We start from the raw sequence: 19,276 nt of genomic DNA on the forward strand, positions 1-19,276 counted from the left end.
CATGACTACAGTTTCTGTAGATTACATGTCTTCAACATGCCATAGATTTCTCATTGTATTTTTAAGGGAAAATGATTCTAGACGTGAATTTCAACTGACTTTTTTAGTTTTCTTTTTTCTAGTTTTTTGCTATAGGGCACATGTCCTCTCTGGAGAGAGACAGAAAAGAAAAAGTGAGTAATCATCCCCCAGGGTGGATAGCCATGCCATAATCCCTTCTTCTCCAGTCTCTTCTCAGGGCTTTGGGCATGCACACACATGTGCTTGGCATCATTTTCAAGCCTCCAGGTCCGGGTCTCATATTGCATATGGCCATGTGGGAGTCCAGCACCTTAACTACCATGCCACCTGCTGGCCTCCCAAATGATATTTCTAATTTATATTGTAGGAGGGAAACAAAACTATAATCTATCATGTGAACAAAAATGTGCACAATGTGAACTTACTGCCAGCATTTTTAGTTTGACCAGCCTTCTTAAAAATGTGCTCCAGTGACTGACATTCAGAAATCCAACTGATCAAAACTTAGGAAGGGCCAGCTCTGCAGTTCTCTATTAGCCCTGGCTGCCAGCTCCAAAACTCGATAAGTTAACTTAGCAGCAGCTGAGGCTATAATAAAATAGTGAAAGAACGCTCAGATCTAAAAACTCTCTCCAAGTAAGAAGGGATATGCCTGGGTCAGTCAGTGGCCTGGGGTTAGGGTGGCTGGATCTCACACGGCTGACTGTGTGGTTCAAGTCCTAGACTCTGAGGTTTGAGAAACACACTGGGTACATGTGTGTGCACACCCAAAATCCTGAGAGGAAGGAGAAATGGCCCACAGGGGCTGCTTTCCCAGTCTCCCAACCCCTTGTGAGTGCATATGCCCACTGGCAAAACTGTTTTTAAAAAAGAATATGCCAAAAGCAGAAAATATGTATCAGTTTATGCAAAAACACAAAAGCAAGTAACTCCAGAAGAAAATAAATCACCTCAGGAACACCCTCACTAGCTTTAGGGCCGCCCTTGGGCAGTCTGGCTTGGGACCATGTTGGCAAGTGCACTTCGTAAACTTCAGCCAAGGACGCTTAGTTTCTTTGCCAGATGTACTGACTGGTTTTCAAAAACTGCCTGTTTTCTCTAGCAAGAAGTCTGCAGGCACAATGAACCACACCACCAAACTCAAGATTTCTGTAGCCTCCTGAAAAGCCTAGGATTCCCGAACAGGCCTGCTCCAGGGGTTCTCCTTCTAGGGACCTAGGGGTGTCCAGCATGAGAGAGGCCCCAACAGTGCCCGTAACTTTCACGTCATCCACTTTCCACTAAACGTCATTCTGCCAGCCTGTGGTTTCTCTCCTCTTTTAAATGTTTGGACTTCCAATTTGGAATTCACATAGACTTTTTTCCTATTAAAAATGCTTGGATTTTCCAAAATACCCTCTGTTGCTGTAAAATGTTCATCTCAAACTCTCTCTTCCTCAGTAGCTGAGAGGGAAGGGTCCAGGAGTTGACTGGGCTTCTTTGTATCTACTCAAAGTTAAGGTCCTGTGCAGCTGCCCCAGGACCCAGCGTGGACAAAATAAATAAATAAATAAACATATTTAGGAACTCTTCAAGGCTCTGCTTTACACTTACAGTCCCATTTTAGACTCTGCTTCTAAGCATGACTAGATCCAGTGCCAGCTACGGAAAAGATTACTGTTCTCACAGACGTCAGACAAAATAAAATTTGTTTTGAATTTGAAATTTTTATCTTTGAAAATGAAATAACTTCTATAAACTTAAATAAAGCTGAAATTTCTGATTACAAAATTGGGGGGGGATTTATTAGAACTGAGTCTCTCTCTCTCTCTCTGTCTCACACATACACACACACACACACACACACACGCCTTGTTTTACTGATGCCCTAACATGTGCCTCGCCTGTTTAATGAGTAATCTCCTACCTAGCAGCCTACCTTCTTAGGTTTTTCAAGAAAGAAATTCTCCCTTGCTCACAAATTCCTGGCAGGGTCAGCAAAGGGTCCAGCCTACCCAGTGAGCTGACCATCAGGTACTCTCTCCCAGTGAACAGAGTCAGGACAAAACACCCACTGCCCCTTAGTTTGGTCCCCAGCTGGCCCTGTCCACATTCTTATAACTGCAGATTAGAATAAAAGCAGGAAGGGAGGAGCACATGAACCCCCTTCATAGTCAAATGATTGAGAAAACCAAAGTGTAGACCTTGATCCCACAATGAGGTATGTGGTTCAATCAAGACAGGATGGGGTGGTGTATGAGCATTATAATTACACCATGGAGGTAAAAATGTAAAGTGCTTAGAACAATATCCAGTATATTATAAAAGATGACTAAATAGTAGTGATAAAAGTGAAAGTGGTAATAACTATTTATACAAATCTTGTGTCAATGCCTGTGGTTAAGTTCCAGTAAGTAGAATCGTATAACCCTGGACATTTGTTACCTGCTTCATCTTCAGCAAAGGAGATAATGAACTTGCTGTGAGTACTGATCAGCCCTGGGAAGGCACAGGATGCAGTGTTGCCCAAGCAAATGTCCTGCTTCTTCCATTTCTTGGTTCTTCTATCTTCCTGCAAAGCCATAAGTCGACTAGATGAAAAATAAAACCTTATATTGTAGGAATCCATATTTCCATTCTGCAGGATACTTTTCCTCCTAGAACTAGGGATCCCTGAGTACTAGAACTGGATCTTCCATAAAGAAACCAATACTTGCCTCCCACAGGAACTACAAAAGTTGCTACAGAAATACTGTAGTCGCCCACCTACCCTAGACGAAGAAGCTCATTTTCTAATATAAAAAGAGGTTGATACCCTGTAGAGGTGGTACCACTGCCAAAAACTCATCTTATTTTTCTCAGTTATGTGACCTTTGGCTAGTTGACCAACATCCCTATGCCTCCATTTCCTCATCTGTAAAATGGGGAAAGATAATAGAACTTACCATAGGGGAGAATTTTGAGTTAAATAAGGTGATACATATAAAGATCTCACCAACGTGCCCGGCACATAGGAAGGGCTCAAAAACTGCTAGCTGATTTTATTACTATTGTTGTTATGGAAATAGGGTACCCAACAGATGTTTCCCCTTCCTCTGCCATCTATCTGAATTAAAAGCAGGTTTTTAGTAGAAAACGAAAAGGGATTGAGTAAATCCAGGGGGCTCATTGGAACCATCTGAAAACTTTTATGGAAACAGACATGCCCAAACCCAGGTGATTCTGACGCTTAAACGTCAAGAATCCACAAATCAATCAGGAGAAGGAGTAGGGAAGTTAGAGTAGTAGGAAAAAACAATGACATCCTAAAAACTCTAAGTGATGATAAAGGATCTGACTAGTAACTCTACCCCATCTCTGTAACCAAGAATAAATGAAATCTATTTATATATTTATAATATGAACATCCTTTCTAACTAAAATAGAGTAGCAGGGACGAGATTTATCCTCCCACCTTAAAGAATCAAAGACTCGCACAAAACAGAATGACATTATCACGCAATGCAGGAGTGTGAGAGATGGGAAGCTAACAAGGTGAGCCTTACAAACTACCTTGACAGAGTTGCCAGCGCAAAGAGGGAAAACACAGGCATAGCCCAGCAGACTCCTTGAGTTGAAAGGACATTTCTGAGAGTCCAGGAAAACCAATGCAGTGACAGTTTTCAGGATGGATACTGGAGAGAAGAAAACTGCACAGAGAATAAACTTCAGAGCTCTGCAAAAGCTCCTCCCTTAATTATTCATTCATATATTCAATAGCAAATAGGCATGAAGAAACTACCTAAAACAGGGGAAAGAATTAGAAGGGAAGGACCAGCACATACTTAGGGTCAGAAATCATGTAAGTATAACTCACAGGAATTGGTTAAGTTTTCAGGAAGTCTTACTTTAATAGTCAGGAATACAGAACTCTAGAGAAAGCTCCTGTTTAGCAAATACTAATAGCAATATCTCAAAGAATCACATTATTTCCAAGTAAGAATGTTTTAGAACAGAACTCACAAATATTTATAGGAATATAAAAATATTCAGCACCTAGGAAATTAAATTAATAATGTCTGCAATAAAATATTGCCAGGCAAGTATAAAAGGAGGATAATACAACCTATAGCAAAGACTGAAGTCAACCAAAACAGACACAGAACTGATGCACATGTTAAAATTAGCAGATAAACAGTAATTATTACTATATTCCACATGCTAAAATAATTAAAAAGAGACATTCAAAATATTTCTTAAAGACTCAAATCAAGTTTCCAGAGGTGAAAATGCAGTATTTGGGTTAAAGCACACAGTAGATGGGAAGAATGGTTAGTTAGACATTACAGAAGAAACAATTTATGAACTAAAGCTATAACAAATTATGCAAAGTGAAAAAAATTATGCAAAGGAAAAAAACTTTAAATATAAATAAATCTTCAATGGCTGTATGACAACTTAAGCAGCCCAACATGCATGTACTGTGTTGTCTGAAAAGTCAAGATGCATTTTTGCATAGAAAAACAAGTCATGACTTTCCCAACAACCCAATAATTAGTCTCCTAATGAGAAGAGGTAAAAGCAAGGTTGGGGATACAGATGAATATATATATTTAAAGAAATAATAGTTAAGATTTTTCCATATTTAAGGAGATCTATAAATTCACAGATCTAATAACTGCAATAAATAAAAGCACAAGAAATATAAACAAAAATTTCTATTATACTAAAGGCATATCTTAATAAATTTGCATGAAACCAATAATAAAGAGAAAACCTTAAAAGTAGCCAGAGGAAAAAAATGACACATCAGATATGGAGGAACTTATGTAAAGATGACACAAGGTTTTCTTTTTTCTTTTTTCTTTTTTTTTTAGAGGTGTTTGCTATAGGACGCGTGCGCTCGCCAGGAAGACAAAGAGAGACAGAAAGCTAGAAATCCCCCCCCAGGGGAGATGGCCACACCACAATCCCTTCTTCTCCTTTCTCCTCTCGGGATCTTGGGCACACATGCACACATGCCTGGCGTGAGTTTTAAGCCACCGGGTCCGGGACACGAACCGCAGTCGACTACGTGGGAGTCAAGAGACACAGCCATTACACTAACTGCTGGTCCCGACACGAAGTTTTCTAATTGATATTACACAACCAGAAAATAGTGGAGTGACCTCTTGGATGAATGAAAGAAAAAACATGTCAACATAGACTTCTACAGTGAAAATATCTTTCAAAAATGAAAGCAAAATAAACACTTTAAGAGCAGAGAGAATTCATAACCAGTAGATCTATTGGACAAAATGTGAAAAGAAGTCATTCAGGCAGAAGGTAAATGATAATAGAATGAAATATACAACTACACAAAGTGGTAAAAGGCATTAGGAATAGTCATTGTATTATTTTCTTATTGGTATTGTAACAAATTATCACAACTAAGTGGCTTAAAACAACACATAGGGCTGGCCTTGTGGTGCTATGCAGAGGAAGTCAGATTCCACATGGCTAAGAGTGGCCTAAAAAATACACTGGGCATGTATGGACATACCCAAGATCGTGACAGAATGGAGAAATGGAGAGAAAAAAGGATTGCAGTGTGACCAAGCCCCATTAGGAGGTTCTCACATATGCATGTATACACCTTCTGGCATCAAAACAAAACAAAACAAAAACAAAACACATATTTATTTCTGATAGGTTTGTAAGCTAGAATTCTGAAATGGTTTTCATGGAGCCAAATCACTGTTTTGGCAGGACTGTGCTCCCTCCAGAGGCTCTAAAGGACAATCAGTTTCCTTGCTTTTTTTAGCTTCTCTGCTTCTGATTTCACACTACTTTCTATCTTTTCTGTCTTCAAATCTCCCTCTACCTTCCTCTTTTAAGCACACTTGTGATTATAGTAGGGCCCACCCAGAAAATCCAGGATAGGTGAGTGCCAGACATTTCTTCTCCAGCCTGGTAGGACATTGGTGTTGAGGGACAGTAACTGCCCTAGCTTCCAGTGCTTTGGTGAAGCCTCAATCGCATGGCCTTCTGGCCAGGTGTCTGAGATTTCATATTGTTGGAGCATTCATTATATCCCTGAGTGCTGCAGCTTTCTATAAGTTTGCAGTGGCTGAACCAAGAAAGAAAGCATATGCCGATTTCTATAGAAATTATGATTCTATGAAAGATTTTGAGAAGATGAAGAAGACTGGGATCTTTCAGAGTACAAAGTGATTTTGGAATGTAAAGAATGTCATTGGATTGGTGCCATGTTCCTGAACTATAAAACATGAATACATGGGCTAAAGAATAGTTCTTATTAATAAATAAATACTGTGGACAGTAAAAAAAAAAAAAAAAAAGGAGAAAATATCCAAGATAAGCTCTCAAGTCATAGGTAGTATATTCTGTGACAGCAATAATATAGATTAGAAATCAGTAGCAGAAAGATCTCTGGAAAATCTTCAAATATAGCACTTTGAAAGAACTCATGGGACAAAGAAATTGAAAATAGAAAACTTGGAGAATATTTTAAGTGAATTAAAAAGAAAACACCATATATTTGAAATTAACAATGTGCTAATAAAGTATTGTAATTAGAGGAAAATGTATAGTACTAAACATACATAGTAAAAAAAATACCAGTTCTCAAATCAGACCTCATCTTCCATCTAGAAAAACATGAAATAAAAGAGTAAATTAAACACAAACAAAGCAGAAGGAAAGATAGATTAGAAATCAATGAAATAAAAGAGAGAAATATGGTAGAGAAAAAAGTCAGTGAACCCAAAAATCATTTCACAAATAAGATTAATAAAATTGATAAACCTCTAACTAGACTAATACAAAAAAAGAGATAACCCCCTTTTTTAATCCATATCTAAAATAAGTAAACTATCGTTTCTCTATATATTAAAAGAATAATCGAGTATTGTGAATGACTTAATGCCAAAAAATTTGACAACTAGGTGAATTGGACAAATCCCTTGAATGTCACAAAATATCAAGACTCACTCAAAAGAAGCTGATAAATTGAAGAGTCTATATCTATTATGCGAATTGAATTTGCACTTAAGTCTTTCTATATATAAAACTTTAGGCCCAGATGGCTTTACTTGGAAAGAAATATGTAAGTAAGTAAGAAATAGTATCTATTTTACACAAATTCTTCCAGATAAATTAAGAGGAAGGAATATTTTCCAACTCATTCTGTAAAGTCTACTTTACCTTGATTTCAAAATCTGACAAAATATTGCAAGAAAGAAAAATGACAGCTTACCATTCCTTCATGAACACAGATAAAAATCCCAAATAACATGCTAACAAATCATATCCAATTATATATAAAAAGGACAACAGATGATAACCAAGTGGTAGTAATCTCAGGAATGCAAGATTATTAACAATAATAACAAAAATTAAATTCACCATATAAACTAAAAATGAAAAACAGTGATTCTCTCAAAATAGGCAAAAAGACATTTGATAAAACCCAAAATGGATACCTAACACAAATTCTCTGTCAATGAGAAGTAGAAGGAAACTTGCTTAGCCTGATTAAATGGCATGTATAAAACAGCTTCAGCTAGGCTTTCCTCTTCCCGCCATCTTGGAGCCTGTGGAGGCCTGCTGGGAACAGGACTTCTAAAAGGCAACTATGTCTGGAAGGCTGTGGTCCTAGGCCATTTTTGCTGTCTATAAGTGGGGTCTCAGGAACCAAAGGGAGCACACAGCTCTTCCTAAAATTGAAGGTGTTTATGCACGAGATGAAACGGAATTCTATTTAGGCAAGAGGTGTGCTTATGTGTACAAAGCAAAAAACAACACAGTGACTCCTGGTGGCAAACCAAATAAAACCAGAGTAATCTGGGGAAAGGTTACTCATGCCCATGGAAACAGTGGCATGGTTCAAGTCAAATTCTGAAGCAATCTTCCTGCTAAGGCCATTGGACATAGAATCCATGTGATGCTGTACCCCTCAAGGATTTAAAATACTGAAACGTAAATGAATAAAAATGGATTTGTGTTGTATAAAAAAAACAGCTTCAGCTAAAGTCACACCAATATGATGGTAAGAAATGAATGCTTTCCCCGACTTCTGTCCAACACTGTACTGAATGTTTAAGTTGGAGTAAAAAGCCATAGAGAAATAATACAAGGCTTTCAGTTCAGCAAAAGGAAAGTAAAATTGTCTATATTCACAGCGAAAATGATCTTCCACATTGAAAATCCAATGGAATCTAATTAAAGAAAAAAAAAAAACCTACCAGAATGAATAAGAAGTTCAGCAAGTTTGCTAAATACATTGAGGCTTCAAAAAGTTTATTGAAAATGAATATTATAAAAAGAACTATGCAGGGGTTTTGAAATTTTTTACACTAAAACAAATTCATACTTCATTTTTCTAAGGTGCTCACTTCAGCAGCACAGATACTAAAATTCTATTTTTCCATGAACTTTTGAAATCCCTCATAGCTCAATATTAAAATATATTTCTATATACTATTAATTAATAATCAGAAACAGAAATGTAACACATTTACTATAGCATCAGCCACTATGAAATACTTAAATATATGTATAAGAGCTCTACACTGAAAACTACAAAATATTGTAAAAGTTTTATTTTTATTTATTTTTTTTAAGTTTTAATAATGTATTCTATTTAAATTACTATATCCAAATAACATGTGATAGGGACCAGCCGATGGCATAATGACTATGTCGCTGGACTCTCATGTAGTCAACTGTAATTCTTGAGTCCTGGACCCGATGGCTTAAACTCAAACCAGGCGTGTGTGTGTATGTCCAAGATCCTGATAGGAAAATGGAGGAGAAGGGATTGTGGCGTGGCCATCCCCTCCTGAGGGGTGATTTCTCACTTTTTGTCTCTCAGTCTCTCTCTGTCTTTCTGGCAAGTGCATGTACCCTATGGCAAAAACCTCTCAAAAAAAAAAAGATTTGGTAATAACCACAGAATCAATTATATGTGGGATAATTATAAAAATTAATGAGATGTCTACATTTTATTTCCATAAACTCATTATGCATTTTATAATCACAACATCTTAATTTGGACTAGCCACATTTTATTTATTTTTTTTCTAAAACTTTCTTTAAATTAATTAATGTATATTCATCCCCTAATCATCATCACAGCATACAAAAAGTAGTTTCCCATCCAGAATATACTGCATAGTGGCTTAATCATGTATGTTATCATCAATAATTTTCCATTTCTAGTTTCACATATATATGTGTGTGTATATATATATATGTGTGTGTGTGTGTGTATATATATGTGTGTGTGTATATATATATTTATATTTACCCCTATGTCTGACCCTCTGCCCTTTCCCACTCTCTCCTCACACTATCTCTTGTGTCTACAGTACTAATCCATTCCTTTCCCCCCCACTTTTTATTGATCACACAATTTCTTAAATAATCTAAAATCTGCTTATTTTTAATATCCTAAAAGATGAAAATGGCTGGGATCAGCAGATGGCATAAGGGTTATGTCAGTGGACGTCCAGGTAGTCAACCATGGTTCAAGTTCTGGACCTGGAGGCTTAAAATTCATGCTGGTTACATGTGCATGTGTGCCAAAATCCCGAGAGAAGAGAGGAGAATGGATTGCAATATGGCCATCTCCCCTGAGGGTGATTTCTCACTTTCTATCTCTTTGCCTCTGTCTATCTGGGGAGCACATGCACCCTATAGCAAAAATGTTTCAAAAAAAAAAAAAGATGAATTGTCATGATGTACAGTGAATGAATGTAAATAAATAAATTTAAATTCCGTGGGACGACATGCACCCTATAGCAAAAATGTTTCAAAAAAAAAAAAAGATGAATTGTCATGATGTACAGTGAATGAATGTAAATAAATAAATTTAAATTTAAAAAATAAAATAAATTTTAAAAAAAGATGGAAATGGTCAAAGCATCCATCAACATGGAAAATAGATGAAAAACTTGTGGTATGTCCATATAATTAAACACGACAAAGCAATAAAAAAGATAAACTACACATATGCAACAACACTGATGAATCTCACAAACATTATTGGATTAAAGAAGCAAGCCCAAGAAAAGAGTTTCATACTCTATGGTTCCATTGATAAATGAAGCTCCCAGAAGCAAAATTAATCTATAATGAGAACAGTTATCTCTGTTGGGATGTGTGTGTGTGAGAGAGACAGAGAGAGAGAGAGGGAGGAGGAGGAGGAGGAAAGGGATGGTATTGACAAGCAATAGGCAAGAAGGAATTTCCAGGGTGATGGAACTATTCTGCATCTTGATATGATTGGTGGTAACAAAATTGTATACTTTCATATTATCCATCTGTGCTTTTAAGAGACTGCATTTCACCAGATATAAGTTATACCTCAATAAACAGATTAAAATTAAAAAGAAAGGGGCCGGCAGGTGGTATGGCGGCTAAGGCACTGGACTCCCACATGGCTGACTATGGTTTGAGTCCTGAACTCAGTGGCTTGAAAATCACATCAGGTGCGCAAACGCACGCATATGTGCATGTGTCCAAAATCCCAAGAGGAGGATAGAGGAGAAGGGACTATGGTGAGGCCATCTCCCCTGAGGGGTAATTTCTCACTTTCCCTCTCTCAGTCTCTGTCCAGTGAGCACGCATGCCCTCTGGAAAAAAAAATTTTTTTAAAGGAGGGGTGGGAGAGAGAGAAGGGACATCAACCCTTTCTTACCCACTCATGAAGTCTCCAAAGATGTAGAGGCCATTAAGATTTGGTGATTCGCACCCACGGTAGACATACCCTCCAGTGACTGACTTTCCTACGGCATGACCATAAGCAAAGATAGGCAGAACATCATCTGTCCAGGAAGAAGAAAAGAGTAAATATAATGACCAAAAATTGGGAGCTTCAAGGTAGAAGAGAGTTTTCAAATGGAGTTGCCTGATTCAGTGAAGAACATTTTATCTCTTGGCCCATTAGTAGGCCAGGCAGGCAAGTAAATTATTTTAATTTTTCTCAACAGACCAGAAACAGTATTTGCAAGCTTCTCATCTGACTTTTACCTGCAGGCAGAGAGGAAGTTTTAAAAAAATCCCCCATTTATGAGGCATTGATCTAGAAATCTATACACATAAGTTCTCCCCCAGGTTGATATGGCAGACACTCAAGTTTAGGGTTTAATACGTATCATGGGAATCTGTACAATGCTTTATAACTTAGAGAACCAAATAAATAAATAAATAATAAAAACTAAGCAATGATGATGGAGTTAGAACATCGACATTTTGAGCCAGCTGGAGTTTCTAAAGCACAACTTGCTTATTGAGGTACAGCGGGCTGTCCTAATTGGGGCACAAGTAAAAACACATGACAGCCAATTTTCCCCTGCCACTGGTTCTCAAAATAGTATTTGTACGATCACATGGGAAACTTATTTAAGATACAGAGTCCTAGGTCAATTCCATTTCCCAAATTCTCCCAAGATTCCAATTCACTTAGGTCTAAGGTAGAGACCTGGGAATCTACACTTTAACCAGCACTTCAGGTATCTCTGGTGTCAGAGGCTGCAGGCCCACTGGAGAAGCACATCCCGCAGGACACAAATAGGGCACTCCTTAAAGGACCTGCAGGGCAGGACAGGCTCAGGTTTTATTCCCCCACCTCCAGCTTCAACCACTTCAACTCATTCAGGAAATCACCCCAACAGTGTCTTACTTACCCAAGGAGGCGTTGTGACAAAGTTTTTTGTCATAACATTCAAACCCTTCCTTTGCCCTCCAGCCGTAGTTTCCGCCTTTGACAATGAGGTCTACTTCTTCAAACCTGTTCTGGCCCACGTCCCCACAGAATATCCGGCCTCGGCCCTGGTGTGTGGTAGGGTCCCCTCGGTCCACCGCACAGCGCCACATGTTCCTGATCCCATAGGCATAGATCATGGGGTGGGCCCCTGGCTCAAACACAAAGGGGTTGTCCGGGGGCACCCGATACCGCTTGCCATCAGAGCCTGCACCATTCACATCAATCCTTAACACTTTTCCCAGCAGGGAACTTCTGAAAGAAAGAAGGCCGAGAAACAGGCATGCATGAGCATGAGACTGCCCAGGAGGTCCAACTGATGGCTGATGCTAAGAGAATGCTGGGAATCTGGTGACTTACTGTCTTCTTTTAAATATATACCAGATGTTAAGACTTCTCCATGTTGAGCTCAAGGAGAACTACTGGGCAAATGTTCAATGTGCCCCTGGTCCAAGTTGCCCTGGGTAAGTTATAGCTTCAATTTTTTATTGAGGATGGTTTCTCTCTGATTTGGTTAATACTATGAATTTTTTTTTACTTACTCCCTGTGTGACCTCCATGTCTGTTTTCTTGTCTGTAAAATGGATATCATAATGCTTATATTTGATAGGATGCATTCATTCCATACATATGTGTGGAGTGACTCCCTTGTTCCAGGCAGTGATCAAGGTGATGGTTATATGCCATACGCAAAATGGGTAAGAAACCTTGCTTTTGAAGGTTGTTAGAATGATGTTCTCGAACACACATAAAGCACTTAAAACAGCAGCTAGACCCACAGCAAGTGCCCAGTACACATCACCTCTCTAACACCTCGTGTATGTCCAGTGCCTGGAACATACTGCTCTATAATATTGTTGACTTGACTTAAATTGGTTGATTGATGTGATGAATAGTGGCCCACTAACATACTTTTAAAATTCTGAATCCTTTTTTTTTAGAGGTTTTTGTTTTTTTGTTTTTGTTTTTGTTTGTTTGTTTTTGTTTTTGTTTTGTTTTGTTTTGCTATAGGGCACATGAGCTCGCCAAAAAGACAGAAAGAGACAGAGAGACAAAAAGCAAGAAATCACGCCTCCAGGGGGAATGACCACACTGCAATCCCTTCTCCTCCATTTTCCTCTCAGGATCATGTACCCACCGTGAATTTAAGCCTCCAGGTCTGAGAGTCGAACTGTGGTTGACTACATGGAAGACCAGCAACATAGCCATTATGCCAACTGCTGGTCCCCAAATTCTAAATTCTTTACATAGCACTCTGAGAGTTACACTGAGCATCCATAATGTTAACTGGTAAAAAACACTATGTCTGAAATTTAAAGGGCAGAAAACCAAATGTTCCTTCCATTCGTCTCAGTGGAGAAAGCTGCATCTTGCAGTAAGAAATTTGGATTTGACTCTGTCTCCACTCCACAGAAGTCCCAGAGGCTCACTCCAAAGGGACGGAGGCCAGCCTCCATTTGGCTTACTTGTTTTGATTTGACTCCCACAGAAACACTGTACCAGAGGCTCACTCCAAAGGGACGGAGGCCAGCCTCCATTTGGCTTGGCTGTTTTGAGCATTTCCAAACTTGCCAAAAGGATCTCCACCTTGTCCTCCATCCCCAGTGAATATGTACAGATAGCCATCCAAGCCAAAAAGAAGTTGTCCACCATTATGATTTGAGGCTGGTTCTTCTATTTCCAAGATGACTCTGGGAGAGAAAAAGAAACTATGCATTAGACTTTGACCACAAACCGAAGCTACACTCTCTTGAGATGCCCAGAAATGACTGATCCAAGCCCCAAGATCTGCCAAGTCAGCCAAAACATGCTTCAGTTCTCAAGAACTACATGGGGTCCTGAGACATCTTTTGTTTCCTAGTTTGACCTTTCATGGATCCTTTTTCTTTTATACCATGACTTCACAAGCTGTATACAAAGCCACGGTAAATAACAATACTTTCCTAGGGCTTGTCCTTACTCTCTGCTCTACAGGAACTCCCAGTCCCTTCCTTTAAGCAACAAAGCAGGGATAGGACTATCATGCTCTTTCTAATTCTCCAACCTCTCTATAATGGGAAAAGAGAAAGGCAGAAAAGAGAAGGAAAAGACAGGGTAGTAGACTCAAAAGCATCAGCGCCTGGGGTCAGTTAGAATTGAGTCCTCATATGCCCATGTATCAATAGTTTTATGCCTTGTGCTTCAGCTTGCTATGAGGATGAGAAATCACACATTCAGGATAAAGGGTCTGGGATTTAAAGACCACACAAACAGAGGCTGTTATTATGTGTAATATGTTGGTACTATCAACAATCATTTATCAAACCCCTGTGGCTGCTGACCCTTACTTATCCTCTGTAAAAAGAGGGAAACTGGGCCTTAATTAAAGTAACTATAAGGTTATGGCTATGCCCTGTAAAGGCCCTTGACTCAAGAGTCTAACTTGGACTGTCCTCATTAATCAGTGACTCCTTTCTCAATATTTTAAGTTCTAAAGCCAGCGAAGTTCCCTCCTATCTTCTCAAAGACCTGATTGGCATTATTTCAGAACACAGTGCAGAGCTGTAAACTCTCCTGAAGATGTCTCACCTCTCTGATTTGGGGTCAGCTTTGTTGGGGTCTGCTCATTCCATACATATGTGTGGAGTGACTCCCTTGTTCCAGGCAGTGATCAAGGTGATGGTTATATGCAAAATGGGTAAGAAACCTTGCTTTTGAAGGTTGTTAGAATGATGTTCTCGAACACACATAAAGCACTTAAAACAGCAGCTAGACCCACAGCAAGTGCCCAGTACACATCACCTCTCTAACACCTCGTGTATGTCCAGTGCCTGGAACATACTGCTCTATAATATTGTTGACTTGACTTAAATTGGTTGATTGATGTGATGAATAGTGGCCCACTAACATACTTTTAAAATTCTGAATCCTTTTTTTTTAGAGGTTTTTGTTTTTTTGTTTTTGTTTTTGTTTGTTTGTTTTTGTTTTTGTTTTGTTTTGTTTTGCTATAGGGCACATGAGCTCGCCAAAAAGACAGAAAGAGACAGAGAGACAAAAAGCAAGAAATCACTCCTCCAGGGGGAATGACCACACTGCAATCCCTTCTCCTCCATTTTCCTCTCAGGATCATGTACCCACCGTGAATTTAAGCCTCCAGGTCTGAGAGTCGAACTGTGGTTGACTACATGGAAGACCAGCAACATAGCCATTATGCCAACTGCTGGTCCCCAAATTCTAAATTCTTTACATAGCACTCTGAGAGTTACACTGAGCATCCATAATGTTAACTGGTAAAAAACACTATGTCTGAAATTTAAAGGGCAGAAAACCAAATGTTCCTTCCATTCGTCTCAGTGGAGAAAGCTGCATCTTGCAGTAAGAAATTTGGATTTGACTCTGTCTCCACAGAAACACTGTACCAGAGGCTCACTCCAAAGGGACGGAGGCCAGCCTCCATTTGGCTTACTTGTTTTGAGCATTTCCAAACTTGCCAAAAGGATCTCCACCTTGTCCTCCATCCCCAGTGAATATGTACAGATAGCCATCCAAGCCAAAAAGAAGTTGTCCACCATTATGATTTGAGGCTGGTTCTTCTATTTCCAAGATGACTCTGGGAGAGAAAAAGAAACTATGCATTAGACTTTGACCACAAACCGAAGCTACACTCTCTTGAGATGCCCAGAAATGACTGATCCAAGCCCCAAGATCTGCCAAGTCAGCCAAAACATGCTTCAGTTCTCAAGAACTACATGGGGTCCTGAGACATCTTTTGTTTCCTAGTTTGACCTTTCATGGATCCTTTTTCTTTTATACCATGACTTCACAAGCTGTATACAAAGCCACGGTAAATAACAATACTTTCCTAGGGCTTGTCCTTACTCTCTGCTCTACAGGAACTCCCAGTCCCTTCCTTTAAGCAACAAAGCAGGGATAGGACTATCATGCTCTTTCTAATTCTCCAACCTCTCTATAATGGGAAAAGAGAAAGGCAGAAAAGAGAAGGAAAAGACAGGGTAGTAGACTCAAAAGCATCAGCGCCTGGGGTCAGTTAGAATTGAGTCCTCATATGCCCATGTATCAATAGTTTTATGCCTTGTGCTTCAGCTTGCTATGAGGATGAGAAATCACACATTCAGGATAAAGGGTCTGGGATTTAAAGACCACACAAACAGAGGCTGTTATTATGTGTAATATGTTGGTACTATCAACAATCATTTATCAAACCCCTGTGGCTGCTGACCCTTACTTATCCTCTGTAAAAAGAGGGAAACTGGGCCTTAATTAAAGTAACTATAAGGTTATGGCTATGCCCTGTAAAGGCCCTTGACTCAAGAGTCTAACTTGGACTGTCCTCATTAATCAGTGACTCCTTTCTCAATATTTTAAGTTCTAAAGCCAGCGAAGTTCCCTCCTATCTTCTCAAAGACCTGATTGGCATTATTTCAGAACACAGTGCAGAGCTGTAAACTCTCCTGAAGATGTCTCACCTCTCTGATTTGGGGTCAGCTTTGTTGGGGTCTGCCCGAGAAACCTTCATCTCACTAATCCGAATCTTTTCTACCTTCTTCTTGCCCAGGCATGAATAATAAATATAGAATTTGCGGTTATGGCGGAATTTGGGATGAAAAGCCAACCCCAAAAAACCTCTCTCATCCCCAATCCATGGAGTGGTCAACACGATACTCTTGAGATCTAAGAAGGGTTGCTCCAGACGACTCCCATCTGGGAGATAGACCCACACCACTCCCAGCTGCTCGGCAACAAAGAAGCGATGGGTGCCATCCCCAGCATGCACCATGGACACAGGGTTTCTCAGCCCATTGGCCACCTCGGTCAGGCAAAGCTGCAGGCAGCCCTGATGGTCCTCGGCCACTACACCCAGGTTTCGGTTGAGGTGGTCATTCCTCAGGACATTGGGGAAGCAATAGTCCTTGTCAGGAAGGTTGAGAAGGTGGCAGAAGCGGGAACCATCCTTTCCTTGGGACTCCTGGAGGCCACGGTCATTGGTCAGCAGAGAGATGGCAGAGTGGCAATTAGAATGAAATGCATAGCAGTAGTCAGAGCAGAGACCAGGAAGGTTCCGGAGGGGCGTCTGAGGGTTCTCAGCATCGTAGAGGTGAGCTGCGTAAGGCGAGCATTCCTAAAAAAAAAGGAAAATGGGGCTCAAACTAAGCAGTAAAGAAAAATAACCTAGGAGAAAATCGGGATTCTGGGGTTTTTGTTATCAGGTACTATTAAATCACTTCTCTTTTCTCAGATCTCCCATATTCATCATACTATCTCCAGCATTTCAGCTTAGTTTCTAACACAAAGTTTTACTAAATGATGATCCATTAAAAAATTTTTTAAAGTAATTAACTCTATATATTCAACGTCCAGATTTAACAAACATGAAACTTGTTTCTAAAGTTCTCAATATTTTCCTTTCTTATATGCTGTATCTGCAAGACTTAATTTCATTATGCATCTCTAAAGTAATTTCGATAAGTTTCATGTTTGTTAAATCTGGACGTTGAATATATAGAGTTAATTACTCTTCTGTGTTTTTCCATATATTTGAAATACTTTATAATCAAAAATAAAATTATCAGGACCAGCAGTTGGTATAATGGCTATGTTGCTGGACTCTCACTTAGTTGACCGTAGTTTGAGTCCTGGACCCGGTGGCTTAAACTCACGCCGGGCACGTGTGTGCATGCCCAAGATCCCAAGAGGAGAATGTAGGAGAAGGGATTGCGGCGTGGCCATCTTCTCTAGGGGGGGGCGATTTCTCGCTTTCTATCTCTCTGTCTCTCTCTGTCTTTCTGGCGAGCACATGCACCCTAGAGCAAAAACATCTCAAAAAATAAAAATAAAAAAAAAATGAAATTATCAAACTGGACATGCAACATATTACTACCAGAGATTAGGTGTTGCTATGCTTTGAATGTTTATCACCTCAAAAATTCTCATTGTAATTTAATTACCATTGTATGAGTATTAACTGGTGGCACCTTTAAGAGGTGATTAAGTCATGAGGGCTCTGTCCCCATTTTGCCCTTTCGCCTTCTCACCTTCCTCCCCCGAATCATGCCACAAGAAGGGGAATGTCAGCACGTTTATATTGGACTTCCCAGCCTTCAGAACTACTGTGAGCCAATACTTTTCTGTTCATTATAAAGCACCCCATGTATAGTATTCTGTAATACTACAGTCACACAAAGGACTAGATAGGTATTTCGCAATCTCTTCATTTATTTATTTAAAATATTGAGTGTTGGACCAGCAAATGGCGTAAAGGTTAAGGTGCTAGATTCCCACATGACTGACCATGGTTCACGTCCCAGACCCAGCAGCTCCAGAATCACAATAGATAAGCGTTTAAAAATGTGTATATATTGAGTGTTCAGTACACGCAAAATACCCCCGTAAGAGCTATACCAATTTAAATTGTGGCTACAAGGCAATACAGCTGCTCTTTACACAAGCATATGAGGACCATATGAAACACACCCAAAGGTGTACCTGGCACTTAAATCTCCCTAGACTAATGTTTTCTGGGTGAAAAATACAATCTCATGGGCAACCAACCAATTCCCAATCATGATGAAAGAAAGACTTAATGGAGATTCAGAAAATAATAAAGGTGGATTAAAGGGTATGGTTGTGGCCACAGCACAGAGCAGAGTCCACTGGCCCAGGAGCCCCCTTCTTATCACTAATTTTTCCAGTCTTGTGCAGAACCGACTCATCCACTTGTGCTCTCTCATCACTTAACAAAAGGACCAGCAGCATCTTTCATGTGCAGCTGAGTTCCTTGTTCTCTCTTATTTCCCACTGATTATAGATTGTAGAGCAAGCTCTTGGTTATCAGGGCCAAGCTCTTGGCCCCTCAGATCAAAATAGTCCATGGTGTCCCAGTTCCAGGCTGTCAGCTCTAGTTTAGGTACTTGTCAGAGCTGCTAACGAGAAGCAAAATGAACTGCTCTGAATCCACCTCACAGACTCCGTGGGAAAGAAAAGTTAGACTTGTGCTCATGGAAATGTGTGAGGGAACTGTGTTTGCTATGAGGGTATTTGGATTGATTAGGGTCTTTGGTGATTCAATAAAATGTGGGGGGGGAATGGTATAGAAAGCAAACATAGATACCAGAGACAGTGTGGGAAGAGAGTGGGAGGTGGCAGAGGGTAAGAGATAGGTAACCAAGGATCGGGGGAAAAAAGCAAAACATACAGAAAACAAGAAATGGAAGATCATTTGCTGACAATAACATGTTTGTTGATGTGCTTGATTGAGACAATATACAGTATACTCTGGATGAAAAATCTCATTTTGTATGCTGTAATGATGTACAGTGAATGAATGCAAATAAATAAATTAAAAAAAAAAAAAAAAGAGTGAGGGAACTGAAATAAAGATGAAATACCAGGGAACAGAAAAGGCCAAAACACTATAACCATGCTCATGGCACACTCTGTGTAGCCATGTAGAGTTTGCAAAGTTGCTTCTATGCAATTGGCTCACTAAATAAATATTTCTCTACTTTCAGGGTAAGAAAACTAAGGCCTGGA

The 19,276-nt window shown here is 39.5% G+C and overlaps 2 protein-coding genes across 2 annotated transcripts in view; one reads left to right on the plus strand and one right to left on the minus strand.

The window, feature by feature from the left end:
* Positions 1–19,276, minus strand: part of HHIPL2 (HHIP like 2) — a 30,152-nt gene that overhangs the window by 8,351 nt on the left and 2,525 nt on the right. Inside the window, exons 2-6 of the mRNA XM_006170188.3 lie at positions 16,213–16,865; positions 15,192–15,335; positions 11,670–12,001; positions 10,682–10,808; positions 2,446–2,591 (exon numbers count right to left, since the gene is read on the minus strand). Coding sequence (XP_006170250.1) covers positions 2,446–2,591; positions 10,682–10,808; positions 11,670–12,001; positions 15,192–15,335; positions 16,213–16,865 — 1,402 coding nt within the window. The remainder of the gene's footprint in view (positions 1–2,445; positions 2,592–10,681; positions 10,809–11,669; positions 12,002–15,191; positions 15,336–16,212; positions 16,866–19,276) is intronic.
* Positions 3,502–6,232, plus strand: LOC102495328 (cytochrome c oxidase subunit 6C-like). Its single transcript, XM_006170192.2, has 2 exons — positions 3,502–3,511; positions 5,969–6,232. The coding sequence occupies exons 1-2, from the start codon at positions 3,502–3,504 to the stop codon at positions 6,190–6,192; spliced, it is 234 nt and encodes a 77-aa protein (XP_006170254.1). The 3' UTR covers positions 6,193–6,232.

This window comes from Tupaia chinensis, unplaced genomic scaffold, assembly GCF_000334495.1.
Source record: "Tupaia chinensis unplaced genomic scaffold, TupChi_1.0 Scaffold148108_1, whole genome shotgun sequence".
NCBI lineage: Eukaryota > Metazoa > Chordata > Mammalia > Scandentia > Tupaiidae > Tupaia > Tupaia belangeri.